Source organism: Cervus elaphus, chromosome 5 (assembly GCF_910594005.1).
Source record: "Cervus elaphus chromosome 5, mCerEla1.1, whole genome shotgun sequence".
In the NCBI taxonomy this organism is placed as follows: domain Eukaryota; kingdom Metazoa; phylum Chordata; class Mammalia; order Artiodactyla; family Cervidae; genus Cervus; species Cervus elaphus.
In genome coordinates, this window is record NC_057819.1 from 11468108 (window position 1) to 11487437 (window position 19330).

The window sequence follows — 19330 nt, forward strand, 5'->3', positions numbered from 1 at the left end:
TTGTGCAAGAAAGGAAAGAAGTGGCAGGACTTGGAGTAATGTTGGAAGCATAACAAGCAGGAGGTACTGATGGTTTGTGTGGAGGGGCAAAGTGGTGGAAGAAAGGAGTCAAAGATGGCTCCAGACTTCTGGCCTTAGTATCTTGGTGGGTGGGGGGATGGTAGTGCCTTTGACTTGGATGCACCAAAGGAGAAGCAGTGATGAGAGCAAGGAGGCTTCCTTCTGAGGCAGGGAGGTAGGCAGATGGTGGAGACCGGCTGCAGGGAACTCTCATCATTCTGTTCTGATGTCTGTAAGGGGAGGGGAGGTTGCAGTGGATCCAGAGTGAAAATCTGAAGGCAGGGGGGCTGGATTCTCACTTCGTATTTTCTTCGATGGGAGGACAAATGGAGTAACAAACTCCTCCCCACCTGAACGGACAGCTGAGAGTGTGTTTAGCACCCACGCCAACTTTATGGGGCTGCAGAGTACCTTCATGCCCCTTGTTTGAACCAGGCAAACAGGTAATTATGCCCATTTTACAGATGGGAAAGTGATTTGCGGTTACTGTAGGTTATAAAATTGACTGTTGCCTCTTGGAGGCAGGAAAATGGGGGTTATCTGTGGCTTGGGTCAGATAATCTCTGAGTTATTGAGCTCTTCAGCCAGCGCTGTGCAGTGCTCACCAAATCCTGCCCTCAAACCCCCGAGATGAGTCTGATGATTTCTGTGCTGCCCATGAGGATGCTGAGGTTGAGGGAGGGGAAGTTGGCCATGAGGGAAGTTGCAGAGCCAGGACGTGGACTCATGGCTAAATCCAGATCCTCCCTCTTTGGCTTACCGCCTCCCAGGACTACACAGGCGGATGGCCTTTTGGGAGTCCTGCCAGCCTCTGGCCAGGAAGCCTGCAGGCTGGGAAAGGCCACCCACTCCTCACCTAGGTCCTTTTATGTAGTCACTCATTCAACAAATATTTATTGAGCACCTATTATGTGCCAGGAACTGTGCTACATGTGAGGAGTAAATCACTCAGTTCCTGCCCTCATGGAGCTTGTATTTCTAGTTGGGGACACACATGAGAAACAGGCTCACAGGTCAGGTAAATCCACAGGATTTCACTGAGCGATGAGGATCACAAAACAGGGTAGGGATGTGATGGAGTGAGATGGAGAGAGGTGACCACTTTGCCTTGGGCTGGTGGGACAGGCCTCTCTGTGTACAGAGGGAGGCTTGAAACTTTGCAAAGATATAGCAGTATAGCACGTGCAAAGGCCCTGAGGTAGGAGCAGAAGGCCATGTCATGTCACAAACTTTGGGAGGCTGAATTGGCCAGAACAGTGACCTGAGGGGTGAAGGAAGAGGGAGGAGACAGGAGAGGGAAGCCAGATTGCCTGAGGCTTTGTGGACCATTGGAGAAGGAAATAGCAACCCACTCCAATATTCTTGCCTGGAAAATGCCATGGACGGAGGAGCCTGGTAGGCTACAGTCCACGAGGTCACAAAGAGTCGGACAGGACTGAGCGACTTCACTTTCACTTTGTGGACCACTGTGCAAAGTGGGTCCTTTCCTAGGCACAAGATGGGAGCCATGTTAGCATTTAGAACACAGGAGGGATATGATCTGGTTTTGTTGTTGTTGTTGATTGTTTTTAGTTTTTTGGCCACACTGTGCGCCATGCAGGGTCTTAGGTCCTTGACCAGGGGTTGAGCCCATGTTCCCTGAGGTGGAAGCATGGAGTTTTAACCACTGGACTGCCAGGGCAGACCCCAGGAGGGACATTTAGCCCTTTATAGTTGCCGACCCCTGCCTCGTTTTATAAAGGCGGGAACCGAGGCACAGAGAAGTTGAGTGAGTTGTCCAGTGTCGCACAGCTATGAGTGGGGGAGCAGGGTTTGAACCCAGGCTGCATGGCTCCAGAGCTCTGTCTTCAGAAGCAGTGTACCACCTGGCCTTGCTGAGCAGTTGTCACGAGGCCGAGGGGCTTCTGGAAAATAGCAGTGCTTTCTGCTCCTGGGTTGGGGTCCTGGTGGGAGACCTGTGATTTTCCACTCCTTGGAGGACTTGCCCTGTTGGGGTCCAGCTGTGGGGTTGGGAGAATAGAAGGACGTGTACCTACAGGAGCCGGGAAAGCGGAGTTTCCACTGCAGGTCACATCTGCCGCTCCTCTTGTGGGAGCTGGTCAATGAGGTTAAGAATGTGAGATGTCTTTGAGAGTATTTTGATGTCTGCAGGTAACTGACTCTAGATGCATGTTTTCGTTTCCAGTTGCTGCTGTAACAAATTACTACGAACTTAGTGGCTTAAAATGAGCACGTATTTGTCATCTGGGGGGGTCAGAAGCCCGAAATGGGTTTCACTGAATTAAAATCAAGGTGTCAGTACTGTGTTCCTTCCGGAGGTTCCAGGGGAAGGTCCATTCCCATGCCTTTTCCAGCTTCTAGAAGCTTCCTGCGTTACTTCCTTGGCTTTCGGCTTCTTCCTCCGTCTTCAAAGCCACTGGCCTAGCATCTTTCTCTTTCTCCCTCCCCCTCCCTCTCTCCCTCTCACTCACTGTCTCTCACTGTCTGGACCTCTGCGCATCTCTTTCTATCACTCTGACCCTCACGCCTCCCTCTTATAAAAATCCTGTGATGAGATCTCAAGCCCTCCAGATAATTCTGGACAATCCCCCCATCCCCAAAGCCTCAATTTAATCACCTCTGCAAAGCCCCTTCTGCCACGTAAGGTCACACTTCACCCAGGCTCTACGGATTAGGACTGGACATCTTTGGGGATCACTCCTCAGCCAGGGAGGATGAACCAGGAGCCTGTGACTCCATGCTGTCCCCTCCCAGCCCCTCATCCCTCCCAAGCCACCCCGTCCTGCCCATGCACAAGGAAGTGCCTTGGGCTGCAGGTAACAACATTTGGCAGGAGGAGAAGGGGACCACAGAGGATGAGATGGTTGGATGGCATCACCGACTCAATGGACATGGGTTTGGGTGGACTCTGGGACCTGGTGATGGACAGGGACGCCTGGCAGTTCATGGGGTCGTAGAGAGTCGGACATGACTGAGCGACTGAACTGAACAACATTTGGAGAGAGCATCCAGGTAATGAAAACCCAAGCCTTTCTTGATGGGCCCCAAGTGAAAAATGGAAGCAATTTAGAATTGTCCCCTTGGTACTGGAGTTGTGGAATTGTTTGGCTTCTTAATGGAGGCAGCATGGACTTTGATAGTCTACAGTCTGCGTGCATGCGTGCGTGCTCAGTTGTGTCTGACTCTGCAACCCCCTGGACTGTAGCCCACCAGGCTTCTCTGTCCATGGGATTCTCCAGGCAAGAATACTGGAGTGGGTCACCATTTCCTCCTCCAGGGGATCTTCCTGTCCCAGGTCTCCTGCATTTCCTGCATTGGCAGGTGGATTCTTGACCACTGAGTCACCTGGGAAGCCCCAGTCTACAGTTTGATAGTCAATTATAAAGGGTGTGTGCAGAAGCACTTAGCAAAACGTGTGACACCGAGATCTGGTGGTCAGGCGGGGTTTGATGAAGACTGCCCTGTAGGTGAGGAAGGCAAGGTCCAGACACCTTAAACGGGCCTCTTCCCTGGTGGCTCAGACAGTAAAGAATCTGCCTGCAACGTGGGAGACCAGGGTTTGATCCCTGGCTTGGGAAGATCCCCTGGAGAAGGGGATAATCTCCAGCATTCTTGCCTGGAGAAGCCCCCTCACAGAGGAGCCTGGCCGGCTACAGTCCCTGGGGTCGAAAAGAGTAGGATGCGACTGAGAGACTGAGCACACAGCCCAGCAGGGGTCACCCAGTGAGCTGGTAGCAAAGCTGGGGCTCAGACTCAAGGCTGCCTTTCAGCTACCCTGTCTTCCACACCAGTCTTACCGGTATAGGATTGAAAACTGACAGCCCGTGGGCTAGTCCAGCCGCCGTGGTTTGGGTTTTGGCTTTATTTGGTTTTTGGTGGAGTGGGGTGGTGGTTGTTCGGTCACTAAGTCGTGTCCGACTCCGTGACCCCATGGACTGCAGCACACCAGGCTTCCCTGTCCGGCACTATCTCCTGCGGTTTGCTCAAGCCGTCCATTCAGTCGGTGATGCCGTCCAACCATCTTGTCCTCTCTCGCCCCCTTCTCCTTTGGCCTTCAGTGTTTCGCAGCATCAGAGTCTTTTCCAATGAGCCGGCTCTTTGCCTCAGGTGGCCAAAGTATTGAAGCTTCAGCATCACACCTTCCAGTGAATATTCAGGGTTGATTTCCTTTAGGATTGACTGGTTTGATCTCCTTGCAGTCTTTGGTTTTATAACGTGGATGCCTTTCAGCAGGGCACGCCCCCTCCAGCTCATCACCACCCTTGCCAGCAGCCCCGGTGGTTTTAGACATTTGTGTAATCTGCCTGGTCCCCAGGACATTGCGTTTGCAACCCTCTCCTGTCCATCCTGACCCTTAAAACTTACCCACAGAAGGGAAAATATTTGATCCTGTCTGGATTCCCTGGGGATCCTTACTGACTCAGGGAAGAGGATGAGAGGGGAAGGAGACGGACTGAGGATTCACCACCCTGGACTCAGAGCAGAGCCATGTTAGCTCTGCATCCCCTGGGCAGAGCTCACTTCAGCTCCTGATGAGTTTCAAGGGAGGGGATGGCCAGCTTGGGGCACGGGAGCAGGCAGGACTGCGATTCTGGAGGCCAGATTCGGGGGGACCCGCCTTGCTGGCTGACTGTGCTGTCAGGAAGATGGAGAGGAGCTGGGCTGGGAGTGTCTCCTGCTTTCTCCCTGGCCGACTCTGAGGACTGGAAGGAGCCCGGGGCAGGAGGTGGGGAAGAAGGCAGGAGGAGGAGGAGGCCGCCCCTGCTCCTGGTGGGCTGTTTCCTCGGGAGCTTCAGCTAGTAACTTTCAGGCAGAGCTGAGTTTGAAACCAGCTGGCAGTGGCAGGCCGTGTGCCCTGGGGCGAGTCTCTTTGCCTCTCTGTGCCTCAGTTTTCTCATCTGTGAAGTGGAAGCAATTGTACTAGGTCTGTTCTGAAGACTGGGCGAGTTGGGGTCCAACACAGTGTGTGGCAAAAAATTATGAGTCCCGACTGTGTGCGAGACTTTGATGGGGGTGGCGGACATTAAGTCAGTCTGTGATCCTACAAATAATGGGGGATTTCAAAACACTAGAAGTGCTTTGCAAAGGAAGACCAGGGATGAAGAGAGTTTGTAACTAGAGGATCTGCCCTGTCCTGGGTAGGGTGGTCAAGGAAGACTTCCTGGAAGAAGCATCTGAGGATTGGAGGATGAATGAGTGGTGTTTTTTTGAGGGAGGTGCCCCAGGCAGAAGGAACAGTGCGGTGTCTAGAGAGAGCCAGTAAGCAGGGGATAGAGGTTACCAGAAATCTCACCTCCAGCTTGGCGTTGGTAGAAGTTCAGAGAGGGCTTGTGGAGGGGATAGAACTGTTAAGTGAACAGTTCAGTGGCATTCAGGACATTCTCATTGTGTAACCATCACCACCATCCACCTCCAGGACTTTCTCATCTTGCAAAACTGAAACTGTTCTCATTAAATAACTCTCCATTTCCCCCTTCCCCCAGCCCCTGGCAGTCACCATTCAGCTTTCTGTTTCTGTAAGTTTGACTACTCCAAGTGCCTCGTATATAAATAATGATGGAACTATACAGTATTTGTCTTTTTGTGACTGGCTTGTTTCATTTAGGGCTTCCCTGATAGCTCAGATGGTAAAAAATCTGCATGTGATGCAAGAGACCCAGGTTCGATCCCTGGGTCAGGAAGATCCCCTGGAGAAGGGAATGGCTACCCACTCCAGTATTTTTGCCTGGAGAATTCCATGGACAGAGGAGCCTGGCGGACTACAGTCCATGGAGTCACAAAGAGTCGGACACGACTGAGCGTTAAACACTTTCTGTTTCACTTAGCATGATGTCTCCAAGGTTCATCCATGTAGTAGCTTGGGTCAGAATTTTCTTCCCCCTTTTAAGGCTGAATAACATTCCATCATATGGATATGCCACAGTTTGCTTAGCCTATTCATCCACTGATGGACACTTGAGTTGTTTCTAAACCTTTTGGTTGTTGTGAATCAGGCTACTATGAATATGGGTGTGCAAATGTCTCTTTGAGATCTGACTTTCAATTCTTTTTCATGTATACCCAGAAGTAGATTTGCTGGATCGTATGGTAATTCTATTTTTTCCCCCCAGTTTTTGTTAAGATACATTTGACCTACAGTACCATGTCAGTTTAAGATGTACAGCATAATGCTTTGACTTACTTATATTATGAAATGATGATGACAATAAGTTTAGAGGACATCCATCATCTTCTACAGATACAAAAGAAAAGTTTTTTTCCTTGTGATGAGAACTCTTGGGATTTACTGCCTTAACACCTTTCATATATACCATCCAGCAGTGTTAACTATAGTCATCACTTTGTACATTACATACCTAGAACTGGTTATTGTATTTTTAATTTGGGAAGGGGGGAACTGCCGTGCTGTTTTCCACAACATCTGTACCATTTTTACGTCCCCAACAGGAGTTGTACAGGGGTTCCATTTCTCCCCAGCCTCTCTAACACTTGTCAGCATGAATCTTTCTAATGAATACTCAGGGTTGATTTCCTTTAGAATTGACTGGTTTGATCTCTTTGCCATCCAAGGGACTCTCGAGTCTTCTCCAGCACCACAGTTCAAAAGCATCAATTCTTGGGCACTCAGCCTTCTTTATGGTCCAACTCTCACATCCATATGTGACTACTGGAAAAACCATAACTTCCACTATACAGACCTGACCCAGGAATTGAACCTGCGTCTCTTACGTCTCCTGCATTGTCAGGCAGGTTCTTTACTGTTAGTGCCACCTGGGAAGCCCCGGGTAAAGCTTTGGGAAAGGTATTTTAGCAAAATCCCTCAGAGGTTTAAGAAATTTCTCCCTCTGCAACAGACACTATCTGCCCATATCCTTTGGACCCTATTTTTTTTTTTTTCGGCTGTGCTGTATAGTTGATAGGATGTTAGTTTTCTGACTGGGGATGGAACCCAGGCTCTTGGCAGTGAAAGTGCAGAGTCCCAACCACTGGACCGTCGGGCAGTTTCTGACCCTACCATTTTGGTGGGCTTCCGTTGACTTCAGGTCAACAGCATCTTTTTCCAGAATCACCTATAAGCGTGGTAGGCCAGAAGTGCTGGGGACCTAGCACCTCCCTCCCTGGCTCTGCTCACCTGCTGACTGATAGGCGTTGGTGTATAAATACCCCAGCTCCCTTGCCCCTGGGATTACCAGCCCGTGGCGGGAACCATCTCCACCGAGCCTTCGCGGTTGCTTCTCCCATCCCTGACTCACTTCCCTGTCTTGGTGCTTGTGCTCCCCACACCTCCCGAATGTGCTGCTTGCTTAGAAATCCTTGTCTCTTGGGCGCTTCTGGAGGAACTCAGACTGTGAGACTGTCTGACTCAGCACTTTCACTTCTAGAAATCTCTCTGACCAAACATTCTCACATGTGCCCAGAGAGTCATGTGCAAGGAAGTTGACTGTTGGCACTAGTGGAAAGACACACTCAATTGCTCATCATTAGGGAAATGTTCCCTCTATTACGAGTCATCCACGGTATGAAATCCTGAGACTACAGTGGGCCAGGAATGGGACAGTAATGGTCAAGGACAGGAAATTTAGAAGAACCTCAAATTGCCTGGATTCCAGCCCTTTCTCTACCACTGAGTGGGCCCTGAAATGCTGTCTTTTAAGTCTCGTTATCTGTATAATGGGCAGGATAATCTTATCTTCCTTTGTAAGATCATTGTTTAGATTAACTGAGGTAACCTTTTAAGCTCAGCGCTGTGCCTGGCATATAGAAATCACTCAGAATGTTTTTACTTTCTTCATTATGTCTGTCAATATGTTAATAAATGGCACGTCTGTGAAGTGGTAAAAGTCAAGTTGCAGAAACAAGAACTTTAGGACAAACCCATTTCTATAAAACAAAACAAACTCTGTACTAAGATGTATCTACAAATGTCATTAAACTGAGAAATGTCTGTTTCAAGCTGATCATGGCAGGGGAGAGGTGGGATTATGGAGGGCAGGGATGAGAAAGGAGAATTTAGAAATCATTACATATTGTTTCTCTCTTTTTTTTTTTTTTGCCATGCTGCATGACTTGCAGGATCTGAGTTCCCCAGCCAGAGATTGAGCCCAGGCCCTGGCAGTGAAAGCTCTGAGTCTGAACCACTAGACCACCAGGAAATTTCCTGTTTTGTTTTGAATATGTGTATTCATGACTTGCTTCCCAGGTGGCTCAGTGGTAAAGAATCCGCCTGCCAATGCAGGAGACATGGGTTCGATCCCTGGGTTGGGAGGATCCCTTGGAGGAGGAAATGGCAACCCACTCCAGTAATCTTGCTTGGAAAATCACATGGAGAGAAGAGCCTGGCAGGCCACAGTCCTTGGGGTTGCAAAGAGTCGGACGCAACTTAGTGACTAAACAACAAATTCATGACTTACTTGTGTTCATTTCAAGTACAGGTTTATTATTAAACATGAAAGCGTGTAGCTGGAGCCTGGGAGTTTTAGGGACCAGGCTGAAGGAGGCTGTCCTCACTGCTTAGGTGGGGCTGGTCCAGTGGATCACGGGGCGGTGGGCTCTGATGTCCCCACCGCACCTCCCTTTCCGCAGTGTCGAGAAGTGTGTGGCCTGAACGCCTCTGACCGCTGCGCCTTCGTCCGCATCAATCCCGACTGCCGCAGTGACGGGGGCTACCTGGACTACCTCGAGGGCATCTTCTGCCACTTCCCAGCCCGCCTCCTCCCTCTGGCCATCACCCTCTACGTGAGGCCCTGCCCTGGGGGGGTGGGGTGTGCTGGTGAGAGGGGCCCGTGGCCCCAGCAGGACTTAATGCTCTTTCCCCCTCTCTGGCTTCCCCCCCTACCCCCGCCCAGGCTTTCTGGCTGCTTTATCTGTTTCTCATTCTGGGAGTCACCGCAGCGAAGTTGTGAGTTTGGCCCTGGCCTGATGTCCAGCTCATAGATGGGAGAGCGGGGGTCCCGGGGGGGGGGGGGGGAGGTTGACTTGGGAAGGACCCGGGGCAGGAGCCACTCGCCGTGGAAACACTCACCGCTGGCCTTTCCTCCGTAGCTTCTGCCCTAACCTGTCGGCCATTTCCACCACACTGAAGCTTTCGCACAACGTGGCAGTATCCTTTTGGTCCAGTTCTGGTACCCTGGAGGGAGGGCCGGAGGGTGTGGGGGCTGGGAGATGGGCCTGGGCCAGCCGGAGCGCCTGCCCTGAGCCCCTTGACATGTCCCCCCATGGCGTCACCTTCCTGGCGTTTGGGAACGGGGCTCCAGATATCTTCAGCGCCCTGGTGGCCTTCTCGGATCCACGCACAGCCGGCCTGGCCTTCGGGGCCCTGTTTGGTACGAGCGAGGGGCCCCTGCTGCGGGTGAGGGGCTGGGAGGGCAGCCGGAAATGGGCGCGGGGGGCACCGAACCTGGCCTCCTCTCCCGCAGGCGCGGGCGTGCTGGTCACCACCGTGGTGGCCGGAGGGATCGCCATCCTGCGTCCCTTCACGGCAGCCTCCAGGCCCTTCCTCAGAGACATCGTCTTCTACATGGCGGCCGTGCTCCTGATCTTCACTGCGCTCTACTGCGGCAGGGTCACGCTGGCGTGGGCCCTGGGTGAGCGGCTGCGGGACTGGGGCGGGGTCATTGCCAGGGCTGATGGCTGGGAGGCGCGGGGCGGGGGTGATGGGAGCGGGTGGTCTGCAGGGCACAGAGTCACCTTTGGGTCCGAGTGATGGAAGCGCTGCTTGGAACCATGGTGGCCTGGGCATGAAAGTGGTTCTGATCACCGAAGAGGGCAGGGCGAAGTCAGGGTGATGTTCTGGGTTTTCACAATTTCCAGTTTTCACGAGCGGTACAGCCGCAATGCTGACTGTGACCCTCAGGGTCCCGGCGGCATCTCACTCCATCCAGATGGTTCCAAAGACATGGATGGAGGGGCGGCTTATAGAGGGTTGAGAAAAACCAGGGAGGGGGGCTGTGATGCAGAGACACCAGGGGCCAGCAGCAGTGGGAGCCCCTGAAAGGGGCAGAGGGTCCCAGGAGCCTGCTGAAGGGTTCCAGGCCCAGACTGGGGGTCACCCAGCCTGAGTGAGAGTTGCGGAAGGTCATGGGTCTTGCCAGAGACAGGGCCCACAGCAGGGAGGGGGTGCCCCAGACCCTGCCCTGCCGCCTTCTGATTCACTCTTGGGGCTCCGTGGGCAGGCCCAGGGCAGCCAGAGATTGGGGGATACATACTGCAGGGGATCAGTCTCCCAGGGCACAGACAGGACACTAGCCCCTTTGCACTTGAACTGTGTCCTGGAGGCCACTCTCTGTGCCAGGCGTCACACCCACTGTTGATTGATGGATTGGTTGGGCGGGGAAGGCAGGGGCGGGGTTGGTAGGGAGAAAATATGGGCCAAAGAGGGGAAGGGGCCTGGGCTCCAGGAAATGGCCCTTTGCCGGCTGGGCTGGGCTGGGCTGGGAACACAGACAGCCGCTGCCGCCAGGTGCCAGCGACAGAACTGGGTGCCCTTGGTCTGTGGGCCCTGCGACCAGGACGCCACTTGGTGACGGCGTGCCCTTGTCCGCAGGCTACCTGGGCTTCTACATGTTCTACGTGGTCACCGTGGTTCTCTGCACCTGGATCTACCAGTGGCAGCGGAGGAGATCCTTGGTCTGCTCCATGCCAGGTACTCCAGGTAAGGTCTGAATGGAGCCCCTGCGGGAGGACCCCTGGGTCTGGCGCCCTCTGTGCCCAGAAGCTGCCGCCTCTGTCTCCTGAGGCCTGTGCCAGCCATCTCCTCTTCCTGCTTTTTATACTTGTTCCACCAAGGTCCCCCCTCCATGGTTTCGCTTGTGTTGCTGAAGCCTTGTCATCACCTGCTTCCCCAAGTTCATTAGTTCTTCGTGCTCCTGCCTGTTGCTGGGGCAGATCTTCCTAAGAGCTGTCACCTCCCGCATCCCAGAATGTGCCCCCTGCCAGGTGCTTCCACATCCACAAATACATGTACACACACATCCAGAAATATGCAACACACACATTCACAAATACATGAACAGCATGAACGAACATAACACACACACAACACATACAAATACACATTCACAAATACATACACATATACAACCCACAGGCTTCCCAGGTGGCGCAGTGGTGAAGAATCCACCGGCCAATTCAGGAGACCCCAGAGATGTGGGTTTGATCCCTGGGTCAGGAAGATGCCCTGGAGAAGGAAATGGCTACCCACTGCAGTATTCTTGCCTGGGAAGTCCCATGGACAGACGAGCCTGCCGGGCTACAGTCCATGGGGTTGCAAAGGGTCAGATACGACTGAGCGCGCGCACACACACACATACACACATATCCCACACACATATATAGTTACATGTCTTGAGCTGAGTGGGACTTCTGCCTTAGGGAAAGGCATGGTTCCCCCATTAACCCCAGTCCCCAGTGCTCTCTGTTGTCAACCCCGACATGGACAGACCTGATGATGTTGGGAAGCCAGAATTCTCCCCGAAGCCTCTTTCACTTGTTCCCATGATGTGCTTGGCCCTCTTTGGCGTGTGAGCCTGAGAACCTTGCTCTTGACCTGTTGCCATTTGTGCTGGGCCTCAGCTTTCTTCTCCAAACTCATTCGTGCCCCAGCCTCCACTCCCCAGCTGTGCAGGGCCAGCCCCACCTCCCTGAACATGCCACGCTCCCCCTGGCTGTCTCCAGGCTTTGCGTGTACTGTCCCGTTTCCCTGGTGTGCCCTTCTTCTGAAAAGACTTAAGGACTCTTAAGTCCTGGAGGGAGCTCTGCAGAGACCCCCAGGTGTCTCTTCTGGGCTTGCACAGCTTTCAGACTCACCCCAGCACAGCCTTTATCTCTTCATTCTGTTATTAATTTGCTTATGTTTCTGTCTATTGGACTGTGAGCTTCCAGAGGGCCGGACTGTATCATTTCCTGACGTCCTGGCACAGGTGTTGGTAACTCCCCCTACAGGAAGTCTACCGTGCTTTTTGCTCTCTTCTCTATCCGCTGGGCCTTCAGAGTTCAACACATAGTACCCTGTGCTCTCTTTTAAACCCATCCTAGCCCCCTGGGCTGGAACAGAAGGGGAAAATGAGGCCTGGAGAGTCACACAGAGGCAGAACCAGGGCTAGCACTCTTCACTTGAGAGCAGCCGTTTTCCTTTGGGGAAGCCTTTCTTTGCAGGGCTCGGTCCTCTAATCCCGAGGACTCTAGAGAAAAGTTTCAGACTGGAAAAGAAAAATATGTTGGGTTCCAAGTCTGAAAGGTGCAACGTGGAAATCAGTAAATGTTTGAGTTTTGTCTTCAGACGGCTGTATTAAATTTGACCTCACTGCCGCATCACCATATTTGAAAATGTTTTGTGAGTTAGACTTCCTGAGTCTGTAAGAATTCCTGAGCGTACAGCGTGATTGCTGAGAAGTTGATGATACAGAGGGGGCCTGGACACTTGCACCCTGAATACCGAGCGGTCCCAGAGGTGCCCTACCCTAGAATAGTGGTGGGAGGGCCTGGGCGCCCCCCCCCCCCGGCTCATGGGAAACTCCGCTCTCTCCTACAGAGATGCTGTCAGATTCCGAGGAGGAGCGGGTGTCTTCTAACACCAACAGCTATGACTATGGTGAGTCCGGGGGCTCTGTGCCCAGCTGGGGTGGGGGTGCCAGCTGGACTGGGCTGGAGAGGTGGGTGATGGGACCATCCAGCACCCCCCCAGCCCAGGAAGGAGGCAGTGAACACCTTTCATTGCATGCTGAGCTGGGTTTGCCTTCCCCGCCCCTTACCAGGCTCTGGGCTTTTTCCTTCTTCCCAGGGGTTGGGGACACTGGTGGGAGGGAAGGGAGAGGGTTTCCCAGAGGCCGAGGCAGCCACGGACACCTGCCCCTCCCCGCTTGCGCCCCCAGGTGAGGAGTACCGGCCGCTGCTCCTGTACCCGGAGACCACGGCCCAGATCCTGGTGCGGGCTCTCAACCCCCTGGATTACAGGAAGTGGAGGACCAAGCCTGTGTACTGGAGGGTCCTCAAGGTGTTCAAGGTCAGGGGGGACCCTGGGGCCAGGCCTCTGACTTGGTGACAGCACAGGACAGTGGCCCCTCCACCTTCTCCTGAGCAGTGAGGTTGGGGGGTGGGGTGGGGGGCTCTGCTGAGGACTTGATGGGGAAATACATGAGCTGGGACTCCAGGGGGAATGTGAGTCAGGGAGCATGACTCAGACTCCTCCCCGCAAAGAAGGAAGGGGAGCATCTTCCCAAGGACAGACAGAGAGGAGGTTAGGGACCCCTCCTGACCTGCTGAGAGCCAGGAACTGGGGAAGGCGAGAGTGTGGGTCACAGTGAGTCTAAATGAGATCAAAATAGCACTGACCGCTCACTGCTTCCCTGGGCTACCTGTCTCCTGAGGTCTGGATGTGAGCAGGCCGGTTTCCATGAGGCAGGACTGCAGTGCTTTCCACCACCCAGACCCAAAAAGTCAGAGGTCTCACCTCATAGCCCTCCAGTGTGGATACCTTTCAGGTCTCCTTAGACCCAGGGGGCAGATAGTGAACAACTAATATTTATACCCCATGACAGCTCTGGCTGTATCATGATCTCAGGCCAGTCACTTCACCACTCTGAGCTTCAGCTTCCTCCACTGCAAAATGGGGATAATGATAGAGCCTTTCTTCTGGAATCCTTGTATCAGTAAGTTAGTGCTGCAGCAGTGCTGTGTAAGAAACAGCCCCCAGCATCTCACTGACATATGATGACAAAATTTATTCTCATCCAGTCTTCTGAGATGACTCTGGCTGGTGGTTCAGGTCTGCCCCATATCTCCTTCTGGGGCCCATGGGAGTATGCTGTTTTCTTGGCAGAAGAGACCAAGGCAGACTCCCCAAGCCATGTCTCTGTTCACATCACATTCACCAACAGCCCATTGGCCAAAGCAAGCGGCATGGCCAAGTTCAACATCAGTGAGACAGGGAAATATATTCTGCAGAGTAGTCATTTGACAAAAGTGTGGGGGTGATCAGTTCTGTTACAGATAGAGGGGGATTGAAGAGTTGGGGACCGTATCCAGCCTACCACAGTGGTTGTGACAATTTGATGAACTAATCTGTGTGAAGGACTGGCTGTGGTGCTTAGCATATGGTAAGCACTCCATAGGTGTTATTAGGAGTTTAGCTGTTGGCTAAAAACACAAGTGAAGTGAAACACCAGATATCAAGTCCGTCAGAGCTGGCCCTGTATCCTGGTTTCATATACCTTCCTGTGTGGCTTTGGAGAGGTTTCTTAGCCTCTCTGAGACTCAGTTTCTTAATCCAAAAGGTAGGAAAATTCAGAGTTCCTGTTCAGAGTGCTGTCATTGTTGGCACGCGGTCGGTGGCAGTGTGTTACAGCCGCAGTCAGAAGCGCCTGGGGGTCTGCGCCCGGTGGCTGCTTCGGCAGTAACGCCTTGTTCCTTTGTTGATTGGTTGGTTGGTTGGTTGCTGTCCTGGGTCTTCACTGCCATGCGGGCTTTTCTCTAGTTGTGGCAAGCTTCAGTCACAGCGTGTGGGCTTCTCATGCAGTGAGAAGCGTGGAGCTTCTTGTTGCGGAGCGTGGACTTCAGGGCGCGCAGGCTTGGTTGCCCCATGGCATGTGGGGTCTTCTCAGACCCAGGACCGAACCCGTGTCCCCTGCACTGGCAGGTGGATTCTTAGCCACCGGGGAAGTCCAGCCTGGTTCTTGAGTGACTGAGCTCGGGGCGTGGCGGCCAAGCACAGGCCTCCCTGCCTTCACCCTCCTGCCTTCCCGCACTTGACAGCTGCCCGTGGAGTTCCTGCTGCTCCTCACCGTCCCCATCATGGACCCCGACAAGGAGGACAGGAACTGGAAGCGGCCCCTCAACTGCCTGCACCTGGTCATCAGCCCCCTGTTCCTGACCCTGACCCTGCAGTCGGGGGCCTGTGAGTGTCCCTGCCCCCGGGCCGGCCCACCCCCTCCTCCCCGCATTCCCGACGTTTTCTTCTCAGCCACCCCAGGGGACCCTGGACCAGCCGGCAGTCCTGGACATACAGCAGACGCTTAATGTGTGCTTGTGCCATGAGCCTCCAGTAGTCCATCGGTCACACTGGCTCCAGAGGGGAGTGACTCGCTGGTGGCCCTTGGACCAAATCCCGCCCTCTGGCGCATTTGCTTGCGTTACCAAATTCACAGAGTTGATGTCAAAATCCGGGGCTGGATTTCTCAAGATAATCTGAGCCACATTCCTAACAGCAGAACTGGTAGAAGCTGAGAAGAGGCAACCCTGCCCCCGCCCCGCCTCCTGCTGGTGCCCACTGACCAGCTCCTCACAAACCCTTCCACTGCGTGTTGAGTGACCTGGGTGGTCCCCACTGGCCTTGAGCCTTCCCCGTCTGCCCCAGGCTTTCCTTTTCTGACCCGTTTTGGCTCGAGCACTGCCCGGTCTTGTCAGGCGTCTTCTAACTCCTCCTGCTCAGGTTCTTCCTGTTATCTGACTTGAGTATCTCATGCTGCCCAGTCCTCTCTGTGTCATCTGGGCTCCTGCCTCTCAACCCAGGGGCATCTCCTGGAGGTGGCGGTAGGGTTTTGGTAGCAAATACAGGGCTGAGTGTGGCTTTTTTTTTTCTGCTAATGAGCGTCAGGATGGAAAGGCTGCCAAATTCTGTTTCTCCTCCAATTTATGGGAAGACATGGTCGTGGAGGAAGGAGTTGGTCCATGTGACCCCAGAGATGGGAAGGGCGCCCCCTAGTGGTGCCAGTGGGCTGGTTCATGACAGCCCTGCCTCTCCAGTCCCCCAGGGACTTGGTTCATCATTCTTGTGGCTTCTTAAGAGAAGGGTTCCCAAGCATTCAACATTCAAGAACGTCTTGATTTTTCTCCCATTCTAAACTGTTGTATTTGATATTTTTCTTTTTTTTTAACTTCAATGTACTGGGAAAGGAATCTCTTTCACCGGCATCAATGGGAAACCAGCCTTGTTTCCAGTACACTTAAGATATTTAAATCTGTTACAGTGAGAGTACTGAAGAGGGAATCCATTTCCTGAGATGTGATTCTATGATATTTAGTGTCTTGGCCACCTGCCCCAACACCGTCTAGTGGTAGCAGGTCCATGCGGGGGAAAGACTGCTTCAGGCTAAAGCATTTGTGACTGCTTCTAGGTTGATGCCTGCGTAGAGAGAAGCCCCAGACTTGGCACGCTGCCCAAGGTCTGGGGGTTCTCTCCATCTAGGGGTCAGCCCAGCAGGGGGTCACCTGCCCAAGGAGGTGACATGTCTGCCAGTCAAAATGAAAAAACAGAATCTCCAGCCTGAAATTAAGATAAGAATGGCTAAGACCACTCACTCCTACTGTCTTTTCCCATGCCCAAGGCAGACATCACTAATCAACCATGATGCTTTGGTCCACCTGAGCTTCAAGGGAGCACCCTCCAGCCAGGCATTACAATCTCACCTCCCAATCTCACTGTCAACTTCCATCTGTCTTCTCAAGGCCACCCTCAGAGCCCTCTTTCTTTCTTTTTTTTTTTCCACACCACACAGCATGCAGGATCTTAGTTCCCCAATCAGGGATCAAACCCATGCCCCCAGCAGTGGAAGCACAGAGTCTCACCACTGGACCACCAGGGAAGTCCCTAGAGCCATCTTTCTAAAGTGCCACTTGTCACATGTTGTGGTCACTCCCCCACTCTAAGACCTCCATGGCTCCCCAGTGCCTCTTGGAAAAAGGCCATGTCCCCCAGCCATCTGTCAAGATCTCTGAGATCCCAAGCCAGCCACCTTCCCCAACCCTTTATCTACTTTCGGTGACACAAATCTGCTCAGCTCCTTCCCTTCCGTCTCTTCCCTCTGCGCATGGAACCATTGTGCCCTGCTCTATTTACAACTCAGCTCACGTCCTCAGCCTCCAAGAAGACCCTCCTAACCACCCCATGCCCCTGTCTCCTCCTGAAATTCCTCCAGCACAGGACTGAGAAATACAGAGAAAGGACCTCTCACCCAGGTGTCAAGTTCCAAAGCCAGCTCTGCAAATGAAAGTCACATCCGTCAAAATTACCCCCCAAAAATCTGCCATGTATTATGTGCACGATTTTATATATTCATCCCCTTATGTTCTCCTTAGTGCACTGATGTTATGAGCCCATGAACTGAACTAAAGAAAGAAAAAAAGTCTTGTTACATGTGTCTGGGCAAGTGAATCATCCATTGCCTTTAAGACTGGTGATGAAAGGATGGTATATGGAAATTTCTAGAGTGTTCTACCTGCCTGCAGGGTTTCCTCCCTTAGGTGTTTTAATATGAAACCTCTAAAACCTTTGTAACTTTGTAGTGGATTGGTTCATAGAGCAGACTTCTCAAGAGAGCCAGAATTAGTAAGGTTGAGTTCAACTGTACAGGTCATATCATGGAGCCATGCCTATCCATTGGTAATGCCTGGCTGGAGGGTGCTCCCTTGAAGCTCAGGTTGACCAAAGCATCATGGTTGATTAGTGATGTCTGCCTTGGACATGGGAAAGGATAGTAGGAGTGAGTGGTCTTAGCCATTCCTATCTTAGTTCCAAGCTGGAGAGTCTGTTTTTCATGTCTGTCTTTCCAGAGTGAGTAGCTCGTGGGCAGGGGCTATGTCTTCAATTTCTCTGTCTCTCTCAAGTGCCTAGGACAGGGCTGTGCACACAGGAGGTCTCTACCTTATATCCAAACAGTTGTTTGAGTTTTATCTGTGGGTTTTATCCCCTCCACACCCTCTCCATTATGCCAAGGGGGCTTCCAGGAGGAGGTGCCAAGTTGAAGCCGTGGAGAGTACCAGCTCCCTTTCTCATCCCTCTGCAGATGGCGTCTATGAGATAGGTGGCCTCTTTCCCGTCTGGGCCGTGGTGGTGATTGCGGGCACAGCCGTGGCTGCAGTGACCTTTTTTGCCACGTCCAACAGCGAGCCTCCCAGGTTTCACTGGGTAAGAAACCTCAGCTCTCCAAACTGGGAGGGGGGATGCCCAGGCAGATATCCTGGGACTGTTAGGCCACTGATCACTTTCCATGATAACAGGTCTTTAAGGCCACTTTTAAGAGATTTTATGCCTGTGCAAGTTCTTTTTTTTTTTTTTTGGTAACAACTTCATTTTATTGAGTTGCAATTTACACACACATACAAGTCATCCATCTGAGATGTACAATTTAATTGTGTTTATTATATTTATAGGACTTTCCTGATGGCTCAGATGGTAAAGAGTCTGCCTGCAACGCAGGAGACCTGGGTTCAGTCTCTGGATCAGGAAGATCCCCTGGAGAAGGAAATGGCAACTCCGTTATATTCATGGAGTTGTACAACCATCACCACAATTTGGGATTCATCACCCCAAAAAAGAAGCCCTGTACCCATTAACAGTCACTCTCTGTCCTCCCCCGGCCAGCACAGTCTGCTTTCAGTCCTTCCAGATTTTTCTGTTCTGCATATTTCACATACATGGAATCACACAATATGCAGTTTTTGTTGACTGCCCTCTTTCACTTAGCAAAGTGTTTTTCAAGTGTATCCATGCTATAGCATGTGTCAGGACCTCATTCCTTTTCATGGCTGAATACTATTCCATTGTACAGGCATAGCATATTTTTGTTTATCCATTCATCCGTAAATGAACCCTGGGTTTTTTTTCCCACCACTTTTTAGATATTATGAACAATGCTGCCATGACCATTGGTCTAGGATTTTTTGTGTAGAAATGATTCATTTCTCTTCAGTGTCTTCCCTTCTCTTCCTAGGAGTGAAACTGGTGGGTCAAATGTGAACTGTATGTTCATTTTTTTGAAGATCTACCAGACTTTTCCACCACTGTAACTAGAAAGGCACCTGAGTTCCTAATGATCACATCCCAGGGGTGGAATTGTTTGGTCTTTGGGAGTGTTCCCCCCTACACCATTCTCTCCATTCTGCAGGATGCTAAATAATTTTTTAGGCAGTTTGTCCAGAGAATTCTTTCCTAAAGTTTACTTAAATTTTTTAAACTAATTATTGCTTTTAAAAATTCTAGTCTTTATTTTCAGAAATTCTGAATGAATATACCAACCCAAAGGAATTTGAATTTTCAGCAAATTGATTATTTAGAGAAATGTTGCTGTTTTTTTGTCACTCAGTCATATCCAACTCTTGGCAACCCCATGGACAGTAGTAGCCTACCAGGCTCCTCTGTCCATAGGTTTCTCCAGGCAAGAACTGGAGTGGGTTGCCATTTCCTTCTCCAGGGGATCTTCCCATCATCCCAGGGACTGAACCTGTGTCTCCTGTGTTGGCAGGCAGATTCTTTACCACTGAGCCACCAGGGAAACCC

At 51.9% G+C, this 19330-nt stretch overlaps 1 protein-coding gene across 6 annotated transcripts in view; it reads left to right on the plus strand.

Annotated features, from left to right (window-relative positions):
- SLC8B1 (solute carrier family 8 member B1) overlaps positions 1 to 19330 on the plus strand; it is a 29153-nt gene that overhangs the window by 2323 nt on the left and 7500 nt on the right. For all 6 annotated transcript variants that reach the window (XM_043901697.1, XM_043901694.1, XM_043901692.1 and 3 more), the window contains 10 exons: positions 8644 to 8796; positions 8907 to 8959; positions 9103 to 9160; positions 9278 to 9383; positions 9477 to 9644; positions 10604 to 10711; positions 12590 to 12649; positions 12930 to 13060; positions 14809 to 14950; positions 17838 to 17959. In XM_043901697.1, coding sequence (XP_043757632.1) covers positions 8644 to 8796; positions 8907 to 8959; positions 9103 to 9160; positions 9278 to 9383; positions 9477 to 9644; positions 10604 to 10711; positions 12590 to 12649; positions 12930 to 13060; positions 14809 to 14950; positions 17838 to 17959 — 1101 coding nt within the window. The remainder of the gene's footprint in view (positions 1 to 8643; positions 8797 to 8906; positions 8960 to 9102; positions 9161 to 9277; positions 9384 to 9476; positions 9645 to 10603; positions 10712 to 12589; positions 12650 to 12929; positions 13061 to 14808; positions 14951 to 17837; positions 17960 to 19330) is intronic.